At 43.9% G+C, this 21,534-nt stretch overlaps 2 protein-coding genes across 3 annotated transcripts in view; both read right to left on the bottom strand.

Annotated features, from left to right (window-relative positions):
- Window positions 1-690: 690 nt before the first annotated feature.
- On the bottom strand, window positions 691-6,106 carry gnat1 (guanine nucleotide binding protein (G protein), alpha transducing activity polypeptide 1). Its single transcript, XM_061783848.1, has 9 exons — window positions 5,829-6,106; window positions 4,546-4,588; window positions 3,837-3,978; window positions 3,598-3,755; window positions 3,389-3,517; window positions 2,692-2,821; window positions 1,907-2,060; window positions 1,515-1,720; window positions 691-1,122 (listed from the first exon to the last, which is right to left on the bottom strand). Exons 1-8 carry the CDS (start codon window positions 5,932-5,934, stop codon window positions 1,530-1,532), a joined length of 1,053 nt encoding a protein of 350 aa, XP_061639832.1. The 5' UTR covers window positions 5,935-6,106; the 3' UTR covers window positions 691-1,122; window positions 1,515-1,529.
- A 1,483-nt stretch (window positions 6,107-7,589) lies between these two features.
- Window positions 7,590-21,534, bottom strand: part of sema3fa (sema domain, immunoglobulin domain (Ig), short basic domain, secreted, (semaphorin) 3Fa) — a 59,676-nt gene continuing 45,731 nt past the window's right edge. For both annotated transcript variants that reach the window (XM_061783845.1, XM_061783846.1), the window contains 11 exons: window positions 18,980-19,119; window positions 17,923-18,037; window positions 14,639-14,708; window positions 14,113-14,257; window positions 11,807-12,029; window positions 11,415-11,503; window positions 11,277-11,318; window positions 11,042-11,199; window positions 10,728-10,795; window positions 10,270-10,403; window positions 7,590-10,073 (listed from right to left, as the gene is read on the bottom strand). In XM_061783845.1, the coding sequence (XP_061639829.1) occupies window positions 9,615-10,073; window positions 10,270-10,403; window positions 10,728-10,795; window positions 11,042-11,199; window positions 11,277-11,318; window positions 11,415-11,503; window positions 11,807-12,029; window positions 14,113-14,257; window positions 14,639-14,708; window positions 17,923-18,037; window positions 18,980-19,119 (1,643 nt within the window). In that variant the 3' untranslated portion in view covers window positions 7,590-9,614. The remainder of the gene's footprint in view (window positions 10,074-10,269; window positions 10,404-10,727; window positions 10,796-11,041; window positions 11,200-11,276; window positions 11,319-11,414; window positions 11,504-11,806; window positions 12,030-14,112; window positions 14,258-14,638; window positions 14,709-17,922; window positions 18,038-18,979; window positions 19,120-21,534) is intronic.

The raw sequence follows: 21,534 nt of genomic DNA, 5'->3' as shown, positions 1-21,534 counted from the left end.
GGTTCAAACCCTAACTTGAAACACTAATCTTGTCTTGAAACCGTACTCTGTCTTCAAAGCCTAATCAAGGTTTAAAAAGTTACATTGAAACCCTAAACCCATCTTGGAAGCCTAATTTGAAACCCTAACTTGAAACTGTGACTTTGGCTTCAAACCCTGGTTTGAAATGATGTTTTATTGTTTATCATGAATTCAATAAGACAAATGTCCCGTTTAATCAGCAAGGTAAAGTTCTTAAAATCCTTCTTTAGGATTATTATCTGACAAGTGAATGATACCAGCACTTTTACTGAAATCGTTAATGAACATTTAACATAATGAACCATTTTTGAGCGCTTGAATGCTCACATTTTTGGGATGTGATGAAAAGTGTCACTCGTGTCTACCGCATCCTCCTCAGTTGACATGGACAGCAGCGCTACTACAACTGGCAAGAGCATCTGGCTCTTGTCGTCGGTTTACGCACGTGGCTAAAAAAGGTTAAGACATTTGGTGGTTTTGATCAAACCGTTATTTTCCTCTCGCCTCTTCATTTTCCTCAATCAAGTCTGCACATGTGCAGGTAAGAACATGGAATAGTCCATTGCAGGAGAAGGGAGGGGGAGCCCTTGAAATGATCATGATAGATGAAGCGTTTGGATGCCTTTTGAATGAAGACTAAAAACAATAATAAATAAAGGACACACAGTCTGTTCTCTACAGAAGCTTTAATAGCGGAGTCGAGCTTGACACAGCGCTGATGTCGGCACGGGCCTGTTTAGCACTCGTCCGTGTTGCGCGTCTTCACTTTGAAATCGTTCTTACATCTAAAAGACAAATCTGCGCCATTGTCATACAAAGCCATTAGTAGTCTAACAGAGGTCCAAGTGCATACAGTATGTGCATCTCGGAGAGAGAAGTTTCTGATTGAAAACTCTTTGCTATACTTTGCGTAGCCTCCCAGGACAAGTTAGCTCCACTAAAGTCAAAAATCCAAAACCTCAACTGGAGGGAATTCTGCTGGGTTTTAGTCTCTGTTCTGTCCACAGGAGTCAAAGCTACGACTTGTTACACATGTTTTGAGGGGACACTTTGTTGTCCTCGGTAGATGTCGTGTTACGCAGAGAGGATTATTACATGATCCTGCAAAACAAAAGAAAAAGAAAAAAAGAAAAAAAGATGGGCTGTCAATTCTGAAAACCTAACTTGAAACCCTGCTTTTGGCTTTCAACCCTCATTTGAAGCCCTAACCTAGGATTGAACCCCTAATTTGAAACCCTGACTTTGGCTTCAAACGAATCAGAAATCTTAACCCAAAACTTGAAATCTGGATTTTGAATTCAAACCCTTAATTTGAACCCCTAATCTTGCTGTGAAACTCAAATTTGAAACAAACCCTAACCTCATTTGAAATCCTAACCTGAGGTTCCAACACTAAACTTTGCTTCAAAACCTCATTTGAAAACATAACATTGTCTTGAAATCACCATTTAAAACCCCAAGCCTTGTTTGAAACCCGGCCTAATGGGACTCACGTGTGTGAAGGTCCTTCAGAAGAGGCCACAGTCTTTCAGGTTTTCTTTGATGATGATGTCGGTGACGGCGTCAAACACAAACTTGACGTTCTCCGTGTCGGTGGCACAGGTCATGTGCGAGTAGATCTCCTTGATGTCTCGGCGCATGTTCAGATCCAGGAACTGCACCTTGATGTAGTTACCAGCGTCCTCGTAGGTGTTGGGACCTCAAGGAGACAACACCGAAGAACACTTTTGAGTGCAGGTTGTCACATGTGCTCACACCCTGTACTTAGTTAAGAGTAGATACCTGAAAAAGCAAGGTCAGTACTGTACCGAGGGCCTGAGCAGCGACCGCTGCGAGGTCCCTATTGTTTTTTTTAAGTATTTGCACTTCGTTACAAAGGTCTCACCGTCGTAGTCGGGAAAGCACATGCTGAGATGAGCCTTCTTGATCTTCTCCACGAACACGTCCTTCTTGTTCAAGAAAAGGACGATGGAGGTGGTGGCGAAGTAGCGATGGTTGCAGATGCTGTTGAACAGGTGCAGGCTCTCGTGCATTCGGTTCTGTGGAGAAAATAGATTGCCTTGGCGGAGGCCCCTGAGCTGCAGAGCGCTATTCTAGTTAACGTCTTTAAACATTTGGTTCTATCCATTCATGTATTCATAATTAGCTGAAGCAAGAAGACTTTGGCAAGAGAAGTGGAGCACACCCTGGAGTGATTATCAATCAATCGCAGGACACAACAATGATTCACGCTCACATTCACACCTATGGACAAAAAAGTCCCCAAACTCTCACCAAATTGTAAATGGTACATCTTGCCGATAATCGGACCGAATTTGAGCATTCCCCCTGCCCTTCTTTCATCAAAGGCGCAACTATCAGATCTCTGGTCTAGAGGACGGCAATCGTAAATGTTAAAGCTGTTCAATATTTACCATGGCAAACTTATCTTTCTAAACTGATTTACTCATGGATTTTGGACAGGAGATTCGATTCTCAGTGGAGATATTATTGTTGAATCTGTGCTGTGTTGGTCATCTCACTTACAACAGATGCTACAAGAACACTCCACCCCCGTTTTGTGCGGAGTCTCTCCCGTGTCAATAATCGATTAAGATGTTAAAAGTAGTGCGTGTATCCCGCTTTTTAGGAACCCAATAACCTTATCCAAGCAATGTCCAAGCCTCTCACCACTTCATCATCCTCCACCAGCACCATGTCGTAGGCGCTCAAAGCGGCGATGAAAATGATGCACGTGACCCCTTCGAAGCAGTGGATCCATTTCTTCCTCTCCGACCTCTGGCCGCCTACGTCAAACATCCTGCGAGTAGGCCCAGAAACAGAGATCAGGAAAACAGTACTTGGGACTATAGACATATACATTACACTGCTGCCATATGATCGTTTCTTTGCCATTTTGGATGTGGCCCAGAGAAGACTCAAGTCAAGGTCCTAGTCCCCAGGGAAGGCTCTAGTCTTGAGAAGGTTCTAGTACTAAGAGAACGTTCTTGTCCTGAGAGAAGGTACTAGTCACGGAAAAGGTTATAGTCCTGGGAGAAGCTTCTAGTCTTGAGAGGTTTTAGTCCCAACAGAAGGTTATACTCTTGAGAGAAGGTTATAGTCTTGAGAAGAGGTTTTAGTCCTGATAGAAGGTCCTAGTTTTTAGAGAAGGTTTTAGTCCCCAGAAATGTTCGAGTCCTGGGAGAAGGTTCTAGTCTTGAGAGAAGGGTCTTGTCCCCAGAGAAGGTTCTAATCTCAAGAGAAGTTTCTGTTCCCAAGAAAATATTTTAGTCCCAGAGAAGATTCTAGCCCAGAGCAAAGTTTTGGAAGAAGGTGCTAGTTCGTGACGTCGATGCTTTTGACACTCTGGAGTGTTCTTCCCTCTCACCTGAAATTGAGATCCTTGAAGGAGAACTGGGTCTCGATGATGCCGGTGGTTTTCACTCTGGATCGCAGGACATCCTGCTCAGTGGGCACGTAACCCGGTTGGATCAGGCGCTCCAGGTCGTTCAGGTAGCTAAGAGAGAGACATAAGGGAAGGAGCTCATTGGCTGTTTTTACAACTTTAAGCTTAGTTTTGGAGCTAGGCATACTTACTATCCTGCCGAGTCGTTCAGCTGGTACTCGGAGGCCCGGTCGAAGCTAACCTGGATGCCCGAGTCCTTCCACAGGCGCAGGATGATGTCAGACAGTTCCTTGGGCATGGTGCCCTCCTCGATGGTATCTGCCAGATGCATCAGCTTCCTGGCGTCGTCCTTCAATAAAACCAAACCGAAACAACCGGCTTAACGCAACGGAACATGCCCGTGGCGTTGTACGGCGTATTGTTCTACCACCTGCTGATCAGGGTGGCCGTAGTTGATGCTGAACGTGGTCATGGCTTTCACGATGGCCATGATGGACTGCAGGGTGTTGCTGTAGATGATCGAGATGAACTCCAGGCACTCTTCCAGAGAGTAGCCATCTTGGTGGATAATTCTACAGATTCAAGAAAAAGAGACTTTGGATCTGTGGCCCGATGAACAATTCACCAGCGTCCTCGTTAGGTACACCTTCACAATTAGCCCAAATTTGTTGGAAGCGTGCGAAAACGCGTGCTTCAAACTAAAATGGTTGACTTCCTGGTCAATTTCAGCCATGGGTTCTTGAGAATTTTGTGTGTGCGTCCTGTTACAGTAGACATGTCTCCCGAATTTTGTGTTGATCAGTGAAACTGGTGTCGGGAGCGGATTCATTCATTTTGTCCCTAACTTTCCAGGCCCCTTTTCATGTCCAATCCTCGAAATGATCATCGAACTTTCATGCCATGCTCTGCCAACGTTCATAGTGTAGCGATAAAAGCGTCGCACTTTAGCATCAGCCACCGGTCGAGGATACATACACAAAATTTGAATAACCAAAATATTACAAACACCTCCCACTGTGATACAGAGCAAAAAGTCAACCAATCATTCCCTTGGATCACATGACTGGGTGTACCTAATGAAGTGTCTTATGCCTTGATATTTCTACCATGTGGAAAACTAAAAAAAAAAAAAATCTTACTTCATCTGTTTGACAATTGTGCTTTTTCCTGATTCGCCAGCACCTACATGACACAAGATAGACATCATTACTGGGGAAAAAAAGATATGACAAATGTAATATTAATACATTACTCGGGAATAATGATGATAATGACGGTATTCATAATGCTTCTTATGACACATCTAATCTGCTCCAAAGCTGATGTCAGGACAAAACTCCTCCTCTTGTCCCTGACCTACATCGCCATGACGATCACACTGACCGTCGTACGATGGAAGGCTTCCATGTTACAGTATGCATTCTTAATCATTTGAATTTAATTTAATTTATCAGGCCGTAGAACCTTGCTATCACGTCACGGCTAAGGAGATACAGTATTTCATTTAGTAAAAAAAAACATACAGTATTTCATTTAGTAAAAAAAACAAAAACATTTGATCAGACAAAATACAATTGAGCTGAATTAGTTGATGAGAAAATAATGACCAAAATGCTTTATTGGGGAAAGAAAGAAATAAAAGGAAAATTGAAACATTAACTTCATATTTTTTAAACAATTACTACTCAAACACCAAAATATAGATTATTTTAAATGAACGAGAATTATTTTTTTTTTTCAATTTGGAAATTGTAAGATTTTAAGGCCAGAAAATTATTCATTTTTTTTCTTCAAACTTTTTAATTTAGTTTTCTAATTAACAATACAATACAACTTTAAATTGGAATATTTACAAAATGTTCCAGACAGAAAATTATTGTCCTTTATAATACCTTTTTTTTTTTTTTTTTTTAAACTAAAATTAAAAAATGTAAATTCAAATTTGATTTCATCTTTTATTAATATTACAACTCGACGTGCAATTTTCACTTGTTTTTTTTAAATTGAAACACTGAAGGATATGGAACCCTACTGTAGTACATTATAATATTTTTTTGTTGCATTCTGCGATTAACAATACAATGCAACTTTTCATTTCCCCCCCTCATCGAAATACTTGGAAATCCCAAATGTTACTGCCAGAAAATGATTGTACGTGATATAGTTTTTCCATAATATAATATGATATGATATATATGATATGACACGGTCATAGATTCCCCTCTAATTACGTTCGTCATCATTAGCTGCCCGTTGATTGGCTGAGAAAGATCCGACGGTTCTACTTGTCTCACAGTGAGGCGCCCAACAGTGTGCGGTTCATTCGTGGAAATGAAATGAAATGAAATCGCTCTTCATCATGTAAATAAATCGTGCCAAGGTTCCTTGGGTAACGTCCGAGCCGCGCGCTGGCGGACTTTACCTAGCAGCAGCAGCTTGACGGTCCTGGCGTCCTTGTCGGCGTCCTCCTTCAGCTTCTTCTCCAGCTCCCTGGAGCGCTTCTCTTCGGCACTGGCTCCCGCCCCCATGCTGCTGGTCCCGGCTCGGGCCCCTCTGCCAAAGCCAAACGTGCTCAGGAGAACAAGCCGGAAGCAGATCGGCCCTCTGGTCTGACTCCACGCCGATAAGCAAATCGGGGAGTATTTTTCCTCGGCGTCCTCTCGGCCCACCTGACGGGGAGGCCGACCAATGGGGAGCAAGGACAGGAGTGTTTGAGGGTAAGGGTTGGGGGGTGAGGGTTCATAGGTGAGCCAGATGGAGAGCCTTGAGTGGACTTTGCTGCGCTCAGCGGAAGATCAGCATCGGCTCAAGCGCTTATCTACGATGAGGCCGCTCGCGTGACGGCTCCGTACGTGGGCAGCGCGGTGGAGGAGCACTGAGCGTGGGCTGAAGTTCAGGGTTCGAATCCCGGCTCCGCCTTGAAAGCCGAACCTTAGCTTGAAACGCTAATCTTTGCTTCAAAATCCAATTTGAAACCCTAACCCTGCCGTCAAACCCGAAACATTGTCTTGAAACTCTAATTTGAAGCCCTAACCCAGGCCTGAGATCCAAATTTGAAACCGCTAACCTTTGCTTGATGCCCTAATTTGGAACCCCATCCAGACTCGAAAGGCCAATTTGAAAACCTAACCCTGGCTTCCAAACTTAATTGTAAAACTGTAACCTTTGCTTAATGCCTTAATTTGGCACCCTAACTTGAAGCCCTGACTTTAAAACCGTAACTTGAAACTCGAAACCTGGCTCGAAACCATGATTGGAAAACCTAACCTTTACTTACAACCCTAATTCAAAACCCCAACCAATTTTCAAAACCGCAAACCTGACTTCAACTCCCGATTGGAAAACTAAAACCTACTCGAAACCCTAATTTACCACCCGTACTTCAAACCCTAACCCTGGTTTTAAAACCATCATTCAAAACCCCAATCCTGGCTTCAAAATCTCACTTGTAACCCTAACCCAGACTTGAAACCCTAATTTGTAACCCTAACCTCTACTTCAAACCCTAAATGGCGGTCATCTGAATAAATAGCTATTATTAATAAACATTATTAACACGTGGAGTATGTTTGTATGGGAGGTGTGAAGTGTCTAAAGAGCTTTGTGGGTTCACCCCACAAATGTCATTGACCTTAATCTGAGGCTGGTTAAGTATCCTAATCTACTCACTTTCAATTATGGACGGCTGCAATTGTGTGTGTGTGTGTGTGTGTGTGTGTGTGTATGAGACCAACCCCCCTTTCATACTCGCACAAAATTCATCTTTGTTGTTTTGTATTTTATCATGAAATCTCTTTAATTATTGAAACAATAACCCAGGCATCAGCCCATCATTCGAATCTCTAACCCTGGCAGGAAACCCAAATTTGAAACCCTAACTTTTGCTACAAACCCTAATCCTGCCTTGAAACCATGCCTTCCTCTTGAAACCGAATTTGCGGCGCAAACCATAGTTTCACATCATAATCACGCCTTGAAACTCTTAACCCTGGTTTTGAAACCTTAATTAGGAGCCCAAACTGTAGTTTGAAACCCTAATTTCAACCATAAATTTGTCTTGAAACTCAAACCTTTACATCCTAATTTGAAACCCAAAACCTAATTTCCAACCCCACCAAATGGCAAACACAAGAGCGCATTTGTTATTATAAAATATAGAGCTTTTATTTATTAGTCAGCAACATTGATGGGGAAGATTTAATATTATTATTATTTTTTTCACGAGTCATTATAACAAGTGCGCATCCTATCAGTCATTACTTTGCACCAATGACCCCAAGGGAAGTCTGCAAAACACAGAAAATAAAATTTCAAATATAAGTACAATCTGGACTGCAACACTCTCTTAAAAAAAATCGGAGCCCATATTCTTTTTTCTTTTTTTTTCCCTTTGATATTATTTCTATATTCCCACAATGAGAAAGACATTCACCGACATTCACAGGAACAGAGCCTCTTTTTAGACAAACACTGGATACACACACTGTACATGCCATGCACCACCAAAAGACACCCTGCCAAAACTGCGTATGGTTGTACCTTTTCTATGACCCCCCCCCCCATTAATGGTACTGTATATGAATGAGTCAAAGATGAATGAATCATAACTCTTGATATCATTCAGTCGCACCGGCGGCGCAATTTGGACAACAAAGCGTGAAAAGCGGCAGGAATGCAAAGTTGAACTTATAAAATGAAAATAAGCCACATCAAACTGCAATCGCCCCCTTTCGTGACCGGATGTGTGTGTGTTTGGTGGGCTCGCGTCTGTGTGCGCTTGTCTATGTGTGCATGTGTGTGCGTCAGAGGCGGGCAGAACCTTGGGGGGCCCGGGGGGGGCATGTGCCCCCCGCTTTGTGTGCGGCCAAAAGTGCCCCAGAAAATGTTCGATCGGCTGTGTTTGGTGAGTGCTTGCGTGTGTGTTAAGTGTCTGTGTGTGTGCCACCGTGTGCGTATCTAATTGTGTGCTCGTTGGAGAGTGTATGTATTAGTGTGTGAGCATATGTGCTTGTGTGTGTCATATCAAATCCATATCAAAATGTACCCCCCCCCCCCCACACTTTCATGACCACATCGCATATACCACAGATCCCACACAGACAAAAATGTTGGGACATGTGGCCGCTATCTGTCACTCAGGAAGCGCGACAACACGCACTACTGTGAAGACATTTTTCTCCCCCCGCCGCCAATATTTTGTGCCCCACGTCAATCTTTTATAGACTCCACAAAATTGGAAGGTTAGAATTGTCCCAAATATCTCAGAGGAAACTAAGGTGTTTAAAAAAAAATCCCAAAAGAATCAAAGAGGTATAGTGGAAATACCATTCCATTTCAATTTCCATTGCTCAAAGAGGGTTTACGACGGTCCCGCCTCAACTAAAAAAAGAAAATAAGAAAAAACAAATCCCCTTTAAGAGACATCTCCCAATACTTTTGTCCGTGTTTGGCGACAGAAAGTCCTTTGCTTTGTTTTTGTCCCCCCCACTCCCTCAAGAATAGCTGCCTACTGGAGTCTGCATTTTGGAGACAAGATTGAAAGACAGTTTGTCCCCCAGTACAATGATCGCATGTTGTTGAAGATGCATTTAGATGGAAAGATGAACTGAAGCGGGCTACAAACATAACGATAATCAGACAGAATTGAAGCATTTTTTCCTAACCCTTTTTGCGGTCCAACTCAGCAAAGCCCTGATTGTTAGATGCTTCCAAAACATTACCATAAGAGATTATCCTGTGGTGCGGGGTGTGTTAAGTAAGAATGTAATATTAGGAATTAGGGCGGGCGCTGGAACATGAAGTCAGCGGGCGTTTGCGTGGTCCTGAAAAATGCTCTTTCTGTGCCGTCTTTTAACAGCTTTCGAGAGGAGCGTTCTTGTCCAAGTTCCGCTTTCAGTCCTCGTCCGTTTGCGTGGATGCTCCCAAAACACCAAACATAAAAAAAAGAAAAAAGACCTAATCCTCAACATGATACACATCGTCAGCAACACTAACCAGAACATTAGAATAATAACAACAGCTTCCTATTCACAAAAAAAAAAACGTTTTTTTTCCCTAGATGGGTACAAAGAATGACTTTTTACAACCTACAATAAATATTGTGTTTTTGTCTTTTCTGCTGTATTGCGTCCGTTATGAGTCACTCCTGAACATCGGCGGGATAGTGTAGCGTTTAGGGAGGTGCTCGCGGCTGGTTGTTTGCGGCTCCTCATGTCTCGGCGGGGCTCGTCTCGTCGTCGCGATGCCGGCGGTTGCGCGGCTTCTTCTGCTCCTTCAGCTCCTTTAGACTCTTGGCTTTGCCGTCCCCCAGGCCGCCGCCGCCGCCGCCGCCGCCGCCGCCGTCCCCCAGCTGCCAGTAGTCCTGGCAGTACTGGTTGATCAGGCCCATCTCCGGTTGGCTCAGGATGGTCAGCAGGTCTTTGTACTGGCCGGCGCTCGGCGTCCAGGCGCTGGACTGCAGCGGGGCCAGGGCCAGGGACGGCGCGCCCGTCTCCACCAGAACGTTGTTGACGGTGCGGCTGGAGAGCACCACCAGCTGCAGCTTGACCAGCGTGTGCTTGAAGTTCTTCTCCGTGGACGTGCACTGGTAGACGGCGCTGTCCGACGGCTGCAGGGAGCGGATGAGGAGGCCCTGGTCCGTCTTCAGGATGCGGCCCTCCGAGCGAATCTGGGAGGGACATAAATGAGGACAATTCATTTGAACCCTGCTCCGTTTGCGCCTTCTGGTGTGCCCTCCTTGGCCACACGGGGGCAGTATACTACAGACAGACAGATATACTGTTCATTGCGGTGTTAGCAGTCCCGCTTGAGATCAAGGCAGTCCAAGTCATATTGCCAAAGTATCGGCGAAATAATAATATCACCTCTTTCCTCCTGTCGCTGTTCTCTTTCTGAAGATGCCACTTGAGAGAAACATGGGGGGACCTTGCCTGGCACTCCAAGAATGTGGTGCTGCCCTCCACGCCATACTGAACTGTCTCCAGAGTATTCTTATTGGCTGGAAAACAAAGCAAATAAAGAAATGTAGGCATTGATAGATATATAATATATCCTAATAAGTAAAAGTAATACAATCAATATTTTTTTGTTTTGTTTTTTTAAACAAGTGCTTCCTCGTGGAAAAATGGACCTTTTGTCATAATATTTCTCATGTAGTTGTTCAGGTCAGACAAGGCGTGACCTGTGTAAAATATTTGCAGCTTAGAAGCAAACATTTGCAGCATGTCAATAAATCGCTGCGTTTGAAACGTATACAGTCAATGGACACACCATGGGCTGCGCCGCGTGTGTTGTGCCAGTGAAACCTTTACTGTCTGCTCACCATTGGAGTTATAGCCTCTGCACTGGCGGATGGGGTTGCCGTACTTGACGTCCTGACGACGGCTGCGTCTGTAAGGATCGAAGATTGCAAGTCCTTTTAGAATTCCACAGGCAACCTGACTTAGTGGAAGAAGAATATTATCTGTCTACATCCGTTGCTCTGCCGTTCAAATATCCGCTATTTAAAGGCTATGTAAAAAATACAAATAAAAACAATCGGCCAAACAACAGCTCGTATCTTGGAAAAGTCGGGGCATTTCTAAGTCAAGGTACCACCGGCGACGGGCACGTTCTTCCAATCGCAAACGAACGCACCTCTTCTGCGACGCCGAGTATCTGGAGCAGGATTTTCCGTCCCAGGCGCAGTACGGGTCCCGAGCCAGACAGCAGTCGGCGCACACCTCGCCGTACACGTCGCAGCGGTGGAGAGCCAGGTGGGTGACGCCCAGTACGGACGCCACGTACAGTTGTTGCTGTTGAAGGAAGACAACGTCCGTTTAGTTCCACGTGCCGCGTCGCTGTCGCCTTGGGAGACGGTCGGCTGACTTACGCGTTTGGACGAGATCTTCATGGTGATGATCGGGGTGGGAACCTGCCGGAAAAAAAAAAAAAAAAAAAAAGAAGCCATAATTGAGTTTTCACACCTCAAACGACAAATCCAAAGATAAATAGCAAACGGCTGCGAGACCTTAAAGACCTCCACTTCCTCCAAAACCAATTCCTCAGTCTGAAGGTCGTCCCGAGGCAACACGATCACCTTCTGCACTGTGCCGCGATCTGGCAAACACAGATTAGGATCAAATTAAATCCTAGAAATGCTCATCAATTGCTGACGCCATGCTCCACCCATCCACAATTCGAAAAAACCAAAAAAGTGGCAGTCTGCATTTCAACCAAAATGGCCGGCTTCTGTTTTACATCATGCATGGATCTTGGCGACTTTTACGTGCTTCCTGTTGTACATTATAGGCCTGCTTGCCCAATTTCGGGATAAAAATATACAAATAAATACATAAATAGAATTTAAAAAACCCAATAATAATGCGTCAATGATGTGAGTAAATGTTTCTTTCCAGTGACCTGTGCCCATGAAGAGGACCTCGTAGCTCCCGTCGGCTGCCGTCACTTGGTCCACGGCGATGGTGGTGAACTCGTAGTCCACGTTGGTGCGGACCACCAGTGGCCGCTTGTGTACCGGGTACACGGCGTTGTGCATGGTGGGGTGGTTCCTCATGAAGTTGATCACCTCGTCCGGGTAATCCTTGGTGGATTTCATGTTGGGGGTGAACGTGCCTCCGGGACACTGCGTTCACATATGACACACTCCTGTCAGTTTAATGCAAGCATATGAAACAAAACACTTTCAAACTCCTTTTGGATGTTACGCCGGCGTGTATGGAGGAGGAAAAACATCGCTGTCGTTGCCACGGTGACGCTGGATCATCAACTTTTAGGATGACAGTGGCAGACCAGCCTGGACGCTTCTTATGTGTTTGATGGTGCAAGCAAAGGTGCTAACATTACTGCTTAAAACTTGTGAGCTGAGTTCGACGAACGCTTAAAAAAAAAAAAAAAAAAAGAATTATTGTTTAGCACGGTGGTTCTTTTTAGACCAAGTACAAACTCAAAAAGTACTTGGCTCTACAAGCACCACTATAATGACCAACATTAAAATACAGTAGCATAGTAGGCCCCTAGTAGGTAGTATAGAGGTAGAGGTTTTATGATGTAATTTGAAGCCACTTTAACATGATGCACAGTTGAAATATTAACAGTGCACTTATGCAGTGATTCGTCCACATACCGTTCGTGGTACCCCACTTTGAGAATCACTGGTTCAACACATCAGTGGAGATTCTTTATCTTCCAGTCACGTCTTTGTGGTCTCCATTTGCTTAGGCTGGATTTACACTGCAGGTTCAAGTGACCAATCCAATTGAATGCCAACATCTGATTTTCTTTTTCCATTTTTCAAAAATTATGTCATATAGCAATTTTTGTTAAAAAAAATATATTTCCAAGCATTTAAAAAAAAATTTTTTTTAATTCACATTGTCATTATGGGGTGTTGTGTGTCGAATTTTGAGGATTATTTATTGATTTATTCCATTTTGGAACAAGGCTGTAACGTAACAAAATGTGGAAAAAGTAAATACTTTACAAGCGTCCACACCGGGCTGTGACAACAGGTAAATAAACAATAATACCTTAATAATACAGATATTAGATGTTACATAGCATTTAGTTGGCCTGGCCTAACTCTTCCTTCTATTGAATAAAATGAGGGCAACTTCCACATTAATCCACTGGCCACTGTTGTAAACTATTTTGCTTATGATGGACACACCTCCGATGTAGCATATTAGAGCATATGTCATTGTTTATGCTTTTTGCTGTAGTTTAGATTTACACAGGGTGTTTTTTCCTGAAGTACTGGAAATGCAACAAATGATTTATTAACGAATGAAACACTAAGGATTATCTGCTTTGTGGGGGAGTGTCTTTACACCTTTTTTGGAAACAATATAAATCATATTTTACAACTCTAGGGGGAGCCCCGGAGCCCCCCCCAAATATCATTACAAATACTACTGTGGCTTCAACATCTACAAATTGGGACAATGCAACCATCCATTTTCTACACGCATAGCCTCATTTGGGTCAGGGGTCAACTGGAGAAGGAGGTGGGGTACACCCTGGATTGGTCACCAGCCAATTGCGGGGCACATATAGACAAACAACTATTCACACTCACACCTGCACTGAAAAAAATCTACAATCGAATCAAGATTAAATATCTCAAATCAAGGCAAAAAAAAGGAGCATTCATTTTTTTTGTCTATCAAGATATTCTTTCTAACAAATATCACGATTCATATATTCCTGCTCTTATGGCAGATCGTTTTGCTTAAATTACAAACTTCAACTAAGAGTGATATTAAATTGTGTTTCCCACTTTCTGCTCTCTGTACTCATAGATTAAGACAACAGTGAAATCTGAGCATTTCCTGACCTGCTATCTGTGGATTACCGAACATTGCATCAGTTTGGCCCAAGACAACTTCCATACATTATCTTCAAAGCCTGACCCTCCCGACTGTGACGTGAACTGCGCTGTATCCTGGTTTTGAATTCAAGTGTCACAGTTGATCTTAAATTGATGATTAAAATCCTTTCCAACTTTTTGGGTGGTTCGTTGTGTTGCGCCTGTGTCCCTCACCACACCCGCCTCATGCCGGCAAAAAAACGACAGCTCGTATCTTGAAAAACTCCTAAGTGAAGCCACCACTGGATATATCTTTGAGGTTGTAAGACATACTGTGTTTTATAATCATATTTGTACATTCTTGTACTGTGCTATTAATATTCATATGTTCACCACTCACAGTGCCAGGTCTGGGGTAAGGGATCTTCCCTGTGTAGGCCACCCACTGGTAGTTGGGTCCTTCCTTGTGAGCAAAAGGACCATTGAAGACCATGCGGATGTCTGCCATGGAGTAGACGCACACCGCCGAGCCCTTAAACACAGATCTGCATGGGAGAACAGGCCAGTGAGTGCCGAGATAATGACAGAGGGCGCCGCCGCACGCGACGGGTAGAAGCTTCTTCCCAGGATACACAAACATACGCTCAGACCGAAGAGTCGTCTGACACACTGACATAGAAAAACGCCCACGCGCTGCCGAAGAGTGGCCACAAGTGCTGTGTTTGTGTCTAGTGCGCCTCCTTGATTACAAGCGCTTTGATCATGCTGGTTTACACGAGGACACACAATCGGTATCGAAATCTGACATTTCTGGCTCTGCTGTGTTTTCCTCCCGAAACTTGGGACAACTTGTTATCGGGCCCGACCTCACCGGGATTCAGCCACCTCTCGGTTTTGTCTTTTGCAAAAGCAGTCGAGATACTCACCCGGAAACTGAAAAGACTCCGTAGATGACAGGATTCTTGGTGTCTTGCGTCGGCTGGATGTAAACGTCCCCTGGAAAGGCGGATAAAGTAGTTGTGAATAATTTGGCGCCAGAGGTGTGGTGACACGCAAAGGTGGGGCACACGACGCTCGTCATGCCCCTCAACAATTATCGATGGGGGGGGTAATATCTGTATGACAGTTGACCCACGCATATTGATGGTTCAATATTTACAATGACAAATCTCACGGACAAGTTTGTCTTTGAACCACAATGGCACACTTCCTTTGTGTTCTGCAGACTGTTTAAAGGGTATACTCAGTTTCGACGAGCCTACCAGCTTTCATGCGGCTTAGTGAAACCGGCTTGGGGCTGGAATTGAAAAAAAAAAATACAAAATCCTTTGGACAAGTTTTTCTTTGAAGGAGCCCTGAAAATGGACAAGTTGATGTTAAAATGGGCGCTTTAAACCAAAATGGCAGACTTCCTGCACATTTTCGGGCATGGCTTCCTGAGATGTTTTTTTTTTTTTTTTAACGTGTATACTCATGACAGACGTGCCTACCGAATTTCATGTCGCTAAGTTAAACCAGCTTTGGGGGGGATGACTTCAAATTTCCAGAGGATCACGACTAAGCCAATTTGAGCAAGCAATTTTATGATAATATGATGATATATTAAAAAAAAAAAAAAAGTATTTGGGAAAAAGTACAAGTAAAATATTTAGATGCATATTTGTTGAGTTCTGAAACAATCGACAAGTAGTGATGCATTTGCACTCCTTAAACTGATCCCAATATGATCCGTAGCATTTTTTTTATTTTACTTTTTGGGTTCCCAGGTTCCAGTGTAACGATGACACATGTAGACATTTAACAGTCAGAGGTTACCAGAACCTCAACGGGATCCTGAATCTAAACTCATTGGACACTAAAACTATAGTTCCTGCGCGTCGTCGGGGAATAAAAGTAAAACATAGATGGTCTGGTGAAACACGCCTCTAATCGGAGCCATATGCACTCGACGTGAGCGCAGGCTGCAGGCGCTTGCGAGGCGAGGCCTACATCTCCACTGATGGATTTAATGAGAGAAAAATGCAAGCCAAAACCAAAAAAATAAAAGGGAGGAAGACAAAAAAATTCAATACATCAAGTTTGACAGGTGGGCTGGAATACCAGTTGAACATATAAGTCTAGTCGTTAATGTTCTGCAACAAAGGGGATGTGGCGGGCGGGCGGGCGGGCGGGGGGCTAAAACAAGTGATGTTTGACTTGTTTGAACTGCCCTTGAACAGTGAAGGACAGTAATTGGCTTTTGGGGAACACACAACGAAAAATAAACACGACACGCCGTCCTCTCCTCTCTAACCTGCAATCTTTCTTAACAAGTAAGACATCAATCTGACACGTTACCCCGTTTTGATCTTTGCACAGATTCGTTCGTCCAATAACACAAACCAGAGAGAGAGGAGGTGAATGGTGCTCATGAAAGCGAGGATAAATAACAAATATTTGATCCGCTGCGCCTCGGTTTCTCATTCGGCACAGTCTACACTCTCGCTTTAATGGGGAGGATGACAAATCCTCACATGAAAATGACAGGTAATGGCTGCGTTGCAAAGGAGAAGTTCCCGAGTCATCTGACGGCCTGTTTGACAGACAGGAGGGGCGCAGGAGGAATAAATCAGCGGTGAAATGGAACAAGTTCTGGGTTTGTGACGTTCGCCCGCAGCGTCGCATTAGTGGAAAAACAACATCCGTGATTGCACAAAGAAGGAGGGATGGATAAAGAAGGGGAGAAAGGGAACTGCCTCAAGGACGGGCAAAATGAAAGTTGGAAGTACTGATGGCAAATCCTCCAAATGATCACAATTTGGCATCATGTTTCGGCCATTAAATGGCATTCAAGTTGAACAATTGAGCAGTGCCCATCAGTATAGGATAGGATTCCTGTTTCCGATTGGGGCTCATTTGGGAGAATTCTCTAGTCGGAGTTTGCCGAAGTAAAAGCCCTGGAATTTGCCCGAAATGGCCAATGTCAGGCCTGTTCAATTTTGACACATTTTTTTTGGGGGGGGGGGGATCTGCGAGCGACACAAAGTGGCACGCAATATACTGCACTGCATGACCTTGCATCATTTTACAGCTGATGCATGTCATGGCACATTTTGTGGTAAATTTAGACTTGTATTCTAAGTACACATAAAGGATTTCTTGCTCACAGCACCGAGCTTCAAGGAGACCACTAATACTTCCCTAATCCTGTCAGTCATGTGACGAACAGACAGGCCGGGATGATCCGCGGGAGGTCGGTCAGATCCCAGTCGCTCATTATTTGGATTACTGTACTCGCTATTCTGTACTGTGTTGGTTTTTTCTTTTGCATTTCTCATTCTCTTGCTCGAAGGAGAAGCATGACGGCTCAATCTGTGGAGGGCAAGATAGTGAATCTGTCAAAGACCTGTTCCCATTGGAGATCTTTGTTTTCTCACTGTTGTGGTTACAAGTCGTGTAACGGAGTTCGACATTTTGACGGCCATCTTTCCTATTGGGTTACGGATACGTACAATATGCGCCAGATGCTTAGGCTGTACATTTTCGTATCGCAGCACTTCCCAACAACCACGACAGTGGGGGATAGAGATATTTTCATTTTGCTCCCATTTTCCTTGCATTTAGGGTCTTTGAGCTTGAAAAAACAAAGGCCAAATAATGTCAACATAATTTCCCTTTGATTGTATTTCTGGTTCGCCATTCGCAAATTCACCCTTTCATGTTTTTGTCTTCCGTGGAAGCTACCCTCAGCTATTTGCTGAAAAACTGAGATAGTTTTTTCGTGCATGACTTCAGTAATGTGCAAGTCGCCACCTACAGCACTGGAGTGGAACGGCATCTAGGTTGTTGTTGAGTCAAGAACGGCCATGTTTAGGAGCGTTCGGCCTTGGTGGAGGTCAACGTCTTACTGGATGACATTCTTTATAAATGAGGGCCGATTCTCATGAGAGATGATTTGTCATGCTCCTGGATAATATGTGGCAATCAGATATCCCACTAGGGAAGTCACCCAAATAAGCCCCAATTGGAAGCAAGCATCCTGGACACATGGGCGACGTTAAATGGGGATCACGTTTTGTCTCCGTTACCAAAATGTGGGTGGAGCATGTCGACCACGTTAGATGAGCATTTTGAGGATTCGCCACCACAAAGGCCGTGCGGGGGCCAGCACTTTATTATTCGATCGATATAAAAAGGTGTCACGTGACGTTTCGTTTGTGTGTAGACTCACTGAGCTCGTCAAAGTGCGTCTCGACACCGTCGGCTCCAGCCACCGAGCAGATGAGACGGGCCTTCAGAAAAGTGCTCCACTTGTTCACCAGACAGCAGTGGCCGCCGTCGTCATTCTGCGGGGACGCAAGGCGTACGGGTTATCCATCGGGACGTGTCCATCACGGCGTATCCACGTCTGACTCACAGCTGCGCGAGTAAGTCGAAGCCGTTCAAGCTAAACGCGCTGGCTCCGCTATTGCCGTTGGCCCGCTGGAACAAAAAACAGCTCCGCGTTTCAACGGGGCCCATGTGCGCGAGGGAGGTCGGCCAACTTTTACTACCGAGGTAGGGAATTCAAATGATTCACAGGCTGGAAATGATGAACTTCGTTCACGCCTTTCACCCCGTCCGAATGATTTGCACTGGATGTCTCTCTTTGACACTGGGAGACTTCATTTTACCATCTTGTTGCCTTAAAAGGGAAATGAAAAGGCTTATTCAAAAGTGTTTATTCAAAACTGTATTTCACCGCATCATAAAACTTGACAAGTGTCCACGAAGAGCCTTTTGAACATGCGGCCAACAACATCCCTATTTGGACCAAAACAACCATAACGTCACTTGGTTATGGCCTACTGGATGCAAGATGTGAACTGAACGCTTTCAAAAGGAACCAAAACAACAAGATGCTTTCCGACCGAAACTGTTCAAGCAAACAGCTGCCGTTTGCTTTCCTGTTCTGACGACCAAACACATAACAGCCAGTCCAGTGTGAACTATGTTTATTGAAGCAGAGTACATACAAACCGGTAATCAGGGCTCATTTTAACGTTTTCCTCTCTCCTATGATCCAAGTGAGCAAAGGCGTGATTATCATATGTTTCTAAAAGATTATCTTGAATGATTATCCCGTGGTGCGGGATGTGTTAGGAGTGGATTTCCCTTCCCAATCTGTTGGAAAACGTTTTGGGGCGACACTTGTAAATGTTAAATCGGTTCGATATTTACAATATATGTTACTTCAGTTTCTCACATTTTGAAAATCAGTAAAGACGTTACAAATCGCAACAACTCACCAAGCAGATCCGCCCGATTCTGGACTGGCTCATGGGACTCTGGCCCATCTCGGTGGCCTTCTCGCGGAAGAAGAAGTAGAGCTTGTCGTCATTCTTCTCGGCGCTGTCGGGGATGAGGTGTGCGTGGATGAATGTGGGGTCTAGAAAAACGGAAAAGCACGTAAAGGGGAGGAAAATATTAGCCTTGCACAGGCGGCATACGACCAATACCGAGATGCCGATGCATTTGACAGGCAGAAATAATGAACACGGCAGCAGATGAGATGTTCGTAGTTCTTCTAGGATAAAAACTCGAGCATTTAATACAAGTAATAAAAGGAATAGAAGGAAGTTGCAGACAAAATTCTGGAGCTGCTGTGTTTAGGAAAAATTGCTCGATTTGATACGACACCGGATACCACAAGCGTCTTGAATTGGCGGTCAAACAGAATCGGTAGGCTTGCTTTGACGTACAATAATAATAATAAGATGATTGTAACCAGGAGACAGCTGACAAGAAACTGACCAAACCTAAGAACTGAGCCTAGAATAACAATTGATTGGCCCACAGGAGCGAGGATTGAGGTTTGGGTGGCTTTTAAAACAATTTGTATGATTGGAATCATTGCCGTTTCTCCCTTTTACTGTGCCATAATCCACCAATTCATTTTGTCCCACCCAGCAATGGTCAAAATGGCTTTATAGTGTACATTTACACTGATCCACTAAATGGGACACCCAGGAGAAGGTGCCCCTCCCACCTATCTAAATACAGGAAATAGCGAGGTCACACGCACGCATTGTCCGCTCATTTTTCAGCACTTTTGAGATCTATTTCCAAGCTTTTACCAACACCTTGCACAACGATAGTAAATGACATACAGGCATCATTGCTGTCTGAAAACCAAGTCTAAATATTGCGGCACTGTTTTAATTACCCACAATCCGAAAAACAAAAGCTGTTCTTATTTTTGGACAACATATTTGGCAATAGATGGTTTTCACTGGACAGCAATGTGAGTATTTAGTTTTATGCAGTGCGGCGCTCCAGTGGTTAGCATGTCTGCCTCCATGTTTTGCTCAATGTCTTTCTGTCTCCAAAGTGTTCTCTGTCAATTGAGCGTCTGTTGTCGTACTCGAGCGGCTCCAACTACCGGGGACAAATTCCTTGTGTGTTTTTTGGACATACTTGACAATTCAAGATGATTATGATTCTGATTCTGACGTCTGGGCTTGAAATTTCGACTTGAGCAGCAGATCATTTTAACGAGGCATGACCTGCTCAGTTGGGCTAAAAAAAAAAAAAAAAAAAAAGAGTCAGCTCAAGTGTGTGATAATTCTAGATCCTTGGGGTATTTTAACTATTTTGGGGTGTTAAAAAGTCAAAGACCACCATAATGTGTTTATTATTATTCTTCCGACGAATTATTTGCCTTTTTGAGGGCCTCAACATTCCTGAAAAGTCACCAATTATTGCAAGCACGTGTATTCTGGTAATAATGTACGCATCGTCGGTGTGCCCAACACAATGGCGCAAAACTCACTAAGCAGCACCTATTGGAATGTTTGTAAAAATAAGCCATAAAAAAAATAAAAAAATTCAACCAGTTTCACCGATCGACACAAAATTGGGTGGTCATGTCTACCGTAACGGGACGCACAAAAAATTCTCCATTCTCATTCCATGCTTGAAATTGTAAAACCAAGTCGACTGTTTTGGTTTAAAGCAGTCATTTTGCGTGAACACAAGGGAACTGTTTTAAATTGTGAAATTGTTTCTCCTTGAATTGAAAAGGCCATCACCTTTGAAACCTTTAAAACGTTCGCACCTGTGGCCAACATGCATTACGTATATGACTTATGAGTGGGAGTCAGGTGTCCCGATTCCACGGGCGAGCATCAGTGTCGTCGGGGGCGACAGGGTCAGGGGGAAAATTTGCGAGAAGAAAGACGTCGACGGGCGAGGCTGCGATTGAATTGGCGACATCGAGTGATGACGCTTTCCCAATCGTGGCTCATCAGCTCTATGAGTCCCTATTGACATGCTGTCAAATTCCCGTGGGGGCTGACCTTGCGCTCAGCAATGAGCAAAGAGCACTTTTAGAGTAACTGAGTGGCAGTTAGTGTGCAACCACCTTATTCCTACAAGACGCCACTAACCACAGAAAAATGTGCCAGGAAAAGGTGCTTTAAAAAAACAATTACAAATTGTTCTTTATATATTAAAATACAAATGTGTTTTCTCTCTCTAGGTACTCAGGCTTCATTTCACATCCCAAAAACATATAGTACAGTGGTGCCTTGAGATACAAGTTGAATTAGTTCCTTGACCACGTTCGTAACTTAAAGCGCTCATCTCAAATCATCTTTCCCAAATTGAAATGAATGGAAATGCTATTACTCTGTTCTAGACTGCCCCCCCCCCCCAAAAAAAAATTATAATTACTAAAAACAGACAGTAATGACTGAATTAAATACAATTAAACCGCTTTTGTCACACTTTCTCCTTCAATTATACTGCTTTCTTATGTACACATGGGGGCAGTAGAAGACACATACAAATATACTAGTGAAGG

The sequence above is a fragment of the Phyllopteryx taeniolatus genome, chromosome 9, assembly GCF_024500385.1.
Source record: "Phyllopteryx taeniolatus isolate TA_2022b chromosome 9, UOR_Ptae_1.2, whole genome shotgun sequence".
Lineage (NCBI taxonomy): Eukaryota > Metazoa > Chordata > Actinopteri > Syngnathiformes > Syngnathidae > Phyllopteryx > Phyllopteryx taeniolatus.
This window is presented reverse-complemented; position numbering and strand designations above follow the sequence as displayed.

What these genes read in the sequence shown, in the direction of transcription:
- gnat1 (XM_061783848.1), bottom strand. Translation starts at nt 5,934, where the DNA reads ATGGGGGCGGGAGCCAGTGCCGAAGAGAAGCGCTCCAGGGAGCTGGAG. An exon ending in ACAATTGTCAAACAGATGAA is followed by an intron (nt 3,979 to 4,545) that starts GTAAGATTTTTT and finishes TTGAATCTGTAG; the next exon opens with AATTATCCACCAAGATGGCT. An exon ending in TGGTGGAGGATGATGAAGTG is followed by an intron (nt 2,061 to 2,691) that starts GTGAGAGGCTTG and finishes TTTTCTCCACAG; the next exon opens with AACCGAATGCACGAGAGCCT.